This window comes from Phascolarctos cinereus, unplaced genomic scaffold, assembly GCF_003287225.1.
Source record: "Phascolarctos cinereus isolate Bilbo 61053 unplaced genomic scaffold, phaCin_HiC Scaffold_3;HRSCAF=262, whole genome shotgun sequence".
Classification (NCBI taxonomy): domain Eukaryota; kingdom Metazoa; phylum Chordata; class Mammalia; order Diprotodontia; family Phascolarctidae; genus Phascolarctos; species Phascolarctos cinereus.
The window spans coordinates 147,549,379-147,554,362 of record NW_027555736.1 but is presented as its reverse complement, the minus strand read 5'-3'; the positions used below and the strand labels follow the sequence as shown (position 1 = coordinate 147,554,362).

The following is a 4,984-nucleotide window of genomic DNA, read 5'->3' as shown; positions in this document are numbered from 1 at the left end:
ATTGATAACATCTAATAATAGGAATCTGTATTCATTATAAATTTTTTTATCTGAAATTTATCTACCTTTAGGAAAAAATAGCAATGTGAACATCCAGGTGTTTGAAGTTCCCACTGGCTGAATAAAGTAAGCAACATATATATCAACCTATCAAAAGCTAAGCCTCTTAAGGGCAATGCTTTATCTTAAAGTAAGAAATAAAAAGAAAAAAGTGTTTTTAAAAGTTTTATTTTAAAGGAACAAAAATAAATATTACTTTTAAACACATGAGACAACCCACTAGCTGTTGTGCTCTTCAATGCACAGTTTTAGTACATGGCACCTTCATCTTCTTTATTTAGAAAATAAACTGTTATGGGTCCATAACTGGTATGAACAGTCTCTGTGACTCTGGCAAATAACCAGGAGCCAAGTCCATATAACAAAGTTGGAAGGCCTAGAAGAGAAATGAACAAATATCATTGACATTTGCTAAACATGTATATAATATTCTGTACAGAGTAGAATATGTAAGATAGTCCTAACCATCTAGCAACTTCAACTGAAAATTTTAACATTATTAACCAACCAATGTGCTAAGATATCTAAAGTAATGTTCAGGATGTCAATGCATGTACCATCTCTTTGAATAAGCAATGTTGGTGAAAACTTTGCAGGCCTAAAAATCTTTTTTTCTACCTATCTGAAAAGCTCAAAGTAGTTAACACTAATCCATTTCCTCACAATCCCCTAGCAAGTAATTATATTTTACTATATAGAGTGGTACATTTAATTATGCTAGATGAGATCTCTTATTATTTATTAGTCTTGACACTTAAATTATCAAGGCTCTTTAGCTCTTTAACACAGACAATGGAAGTTTTTGAATGTGCCTTTTAAATTTAAGTCAAAACAATTCTGAGAATTCTATATTTTTGAGAAAAAATACTTAAGTATTTTATAATTGTAAATAGAAAACAATCTTCTATTTCAATTGATTTGAAACAGAAATAAATTCTATAGATCGAACATAAATATCTTTGGTCAAAATTTGAAAATTATTAGTGAGATTATTTCCCATTTGGGATACAGGAAAATAAACATATTATCCAGAGACAATTATTAAGTATTCCTATGCAAATGGCAATGATAATAAACTCATTAAGTTAAAGTCACAATTATTACTCTCTCTTGAGTTTACAATCTAAAATAATTAACACGGAAAAACACAAGATATAGGTACGTAAATGTCTAATTTAAATTTATTCAAATTAGATTTAATTTTTATATTTAACCTTTTATATACTAAATATTATTAAAATGATTTTACACATTATCATATATAGGCACTTCTGGAGAGGGAAATAAAGCATAAACAAACCATGAACTGTCAATCTAGAAAACCACTTTTTGCATCTAGTTAGTAGTAAAATCAACAAATTCACAGAGGCAGTTTTCCTCCTTTTCTATAAGGCACACTGGCCATGTGTGCTCCTGAGTTAGCAGGAGACAACTCTCCAAGTTGTATAACTGTTTCGATACCTGCACTGGTGGAGAAGTTCCTCATAAGGAGCTACCTCCCTCTACCACAATCACAGATCAGGTCCATAGCCTTACCCTAAGAAGCCACAATCAGCCAGCCTGGCTTATGCCTTGATAGAAGGAGGTCTCTTGAATGCTAAATTCCTGTTAACAGGTTTGGCCTCTTCCCATTCCAACTGATATCAGATTTATAATAGTACCTTTCAAAAATTATATTCAGCTTGAGGTCTAAACTAACCCCAAATCTTTGGCCATATGTCCTAAACTATTCTTTCTTACTTACATAGGGGTGGAAGGATTTTTTTTTCTCCAACAGAAAGTAAACTCCTAGAAGGCAGAGGATGTTTTATTTTTGTCTTTGAATCTCAGAGTCCACCACAGTCAAGCACATAGGTACTTAAATGTTGGGCAAATCAGCAAAATCTCTATTTCTACAAGAGTCCTAGGCCCACGCTTCATCCTGTTACCATGATGACCCAGAGAGACAGTCTTGGAATCTGAACAACCATACAAATGACCCACAAACTCCAGCAGGGCCTATCAAGCCAGAAACCCTTCACAATTCCCTTCACAATGTCCTCCCAACAGATTAATATATCTGTAGCTAGGACCAACAAAAGACCATTGGCCACCAAGTGATGATTTTTCTTTTTTTAGCTACTGCAACTTTTACTTTTAGAAGACCTTGATGATTACTATTAGGATCTAGAATGGCTGCAACCTTCATCAGTGGAGAAAATAGCTATATTGACAAAATCATGGATCTTTGAAGTACTGAAGTCAAACTCTCCAATGTATTTTTTTTCTTGGTAAACTTAATCCTATATTCAAATTTCTTTTAGCCAGCTCTCCTTGAATTCAATCCTTGAAGACTGTACCACCCCCCAACACTCTGTCATCCAAATAAGTAATAAAAAAAAAAGTTCTTCATCTGCAAACTATACTTAGCAAATTATCTTCATTAATACCTGACAGAACCTAGGGCAGAGTTTGTGGAACATTATTTCATAAATTCTATAGTCAACTTATACAGTTATCATAAACATACATATGCAATATTTAAATTTAATTAGCTATCAGGCTAGAGCAATATTAGCACAGTATAGCTAATCAGATAGATGTGCTACAGTTTGCCCTTAAAAATATCACAATTAGTTGGATAACATTTTTCTGGCTCCAAAAGCCTCAACTGTGAATGAGCTGACACCTATACCTGAATATGATCCTTGCTGACTGGCTCAAAAACAAATTTAGGTTTATAAACTTGTCACCGACTGATAAAATCTGTCTAGACACTAATCAGTGCCACACTCCACCTAATCCAAGAATGTAAACTCCTTACTGATGAGGATTTTTTTATTCTTTTTCATTGTAACTCCAGCCCCTAGCAAAGTTGCCCCGACACACAAATAGGTTCTTAATAAATACCTGACTGATGAGTATCAAGCCACTCTCTGAATGCCCCAATAAATGAAAACCTCACCGAAACAGAATACAAAGCACAACGTACTAGATTCCTTTTAAGTAATAGATTTTGTTAGAACAAAACTATCCAGTGAAAAATGAAAATCTGTTTCCTGCTTTTGACTCAAGAAACAAACTGCTGGGATTTTATATCAACCTTTATTACCTAAAGCGTTTTTATCCTTTTTTGTGTGTCATGGATCCCCTTTAACAATCCGAGGAAGTCTACTGACCCTCCCTCAAGATGTTTTTAAACGCACAGAATAAAATTCGTAGGAAATAAAGGAATCTAGTTATACTGACTGTAAGATTCTTGAGGGCAGATACTATTTTGCCCTTATTTGGATCCCCAGTGTTTAGCATAATGCCTGGAACACAGCAGACACTTAATACTTGCTTGTTGACACGCTGGTTATCAAAATGTAAAAAGAACAACAACAACAAAAGAACCAGGTTCACGGACCCCATGTTCAAATCCCTCTGATAGAGACGCACACGGTTTAAGCCTTCTTACGGCTTACACTGGGGTGCCAGTTTTTACAGGCATAATCCATACAGGTGGATTATGAACGCCTCCGGCCAGGGAAAAAACTCCTTTATTTCAAATCCACTTTTTCCTGGGGAAGGCCTCCATTCCCCCTCACTACCCACTCTCCATTCCCGCAAAGTGACCCACGCCTCTACGAAAAGGGAGGGGGAAGTAAGAGCCCGCCCGTGACAAGCAGGGGCGAAGCCGGGCGACTCGCGCAGAGGGCGGGGCTTGTTGCGGAGGGGGCAGGGCGATTCACAAGCCCTTCGCCAGCAGACCGACCCTTGACCCTTCTCCCTGCTCTTCTTCCTCCTACTCCTCCCCACACCTCCCTCACCGAGGTTGATGACTTTCAGCGCTGTGAAGAACTGGTCCTGCCGGTCCAGGTCCTGCCAGGGCGCCTTGGAACAGTGATACTTGATGAAGGGGAAGCAGCCGGTGCGCAGAACGTGGTAGTTGGCCCCCTGCACCGCCCAGTTGAAGTGGGAGAGGCCGAACTGGTCGTTATGCACGGCGCTGTAGGGGACGCAGAATGAGGTCCAGTGAGGCAGGCGCCGCTGCAGCAGGTGCTGGGTGAGCACCTCCGAGGCGCGGGGCTTGGCCGAGGCGGCGCCCCGAGGGCTCAGCAGCAGCACCAGCCGCAGGGCGGCCTCGTGAACCTGCCTCAATAACTCCATGGGCGTCCCTCCCCCGGGAGCCGCCCCTCCCCCGCCTCCGGGGAGGGGGCGAAGCTCAGGATTGCGCGTGCGCGCAGCTAGCGAGCGTGCTCCCGTTCTTGCCCCCGTCCCCGCCTGTCTCTCTGTAGGGAAGGCTTAGCGCATGCGCAAAGGTCCGCAACTGCCTAGGTGCTCTGTGCACGTGAGACCTGACCGCAGTCTCAAGTTAACCCTTGCATGTGCCGGCATGGGCATAGTTACGCACACTCTCCTTGGATTAAGGGGGAAGAGATGGGAAGTTCAGGAGAATCAGAGGACTCTTACAACCAAGAGGAAAGAGCAAAGCCTGTGTGGGAAGACCTCTTCTCAACCGCGACAAAGGGAAGGGGAAAGAGAGGGAGGGGATTTGCTAAGAGGTTAGGAGGAGCAGGCCCTCCTCTTCGACCTTTGAATGGCCTCTTACCTGATCTCTCTGCCATTGTTCACACTTCGGCCATCACCTCGACGCCTTTAAGTGGCTACCAGCAGCCTGTTACATAGACAGCAAACTCCTAGGCCCTCCAAATCTGGCTTCATCCTACCTTCCTCCCAGCCTCAACCAACAAGCGTTAACAATTATGTAATTAAGTAACAATTATGTGCCAGGCTAGGGATACTGTACCAGGTTAGAGATACAAAGACAAAAAGAAAACCCTTGTCGTTGTTCTGTTGGACCAAAAGCCATGTAGAAATTTATTAGAAAATAAGGACACCATGGATACCGTACCGTTTCTACCTCTGTCTCTGCCTCTTTGTTTGCATAGTTCCCAGTGTC

At 40.9% G+C, this 4,984-nt stretch overlaps 1 protein-coding gene across 1 annotated transcript; it reads right to left on the bottom strand.

Moving 5' to 3' along the window:
* Positions 1 to 214: 214 nt before the first annotated feature.
* On the bottom strand, positions 215 to 4,326 carry CUNH15orf61 (chromosome unknown C15orf61 homolog). Its single transcript, XM_020982700.2, has 2 exons — positions 3,852 to 4,326; positions 215 to 436 (listed from the first exon to the last, which is right to left on the bottom strand). Exons 1-2 carry the CDS (start codon positions 4,189 to 4,191, stop codon positions 309 to 311), a joined length of 468 nt encoding a protein of 155 aa, XP_020838359.1. The 5' UTR covers positions 4,192 to 4,326; the 3' UTR covers positions 215 to 308.
* Between the last annotated feature and the right edge of the window lie 658 nt (positions 4,327 to 4,984).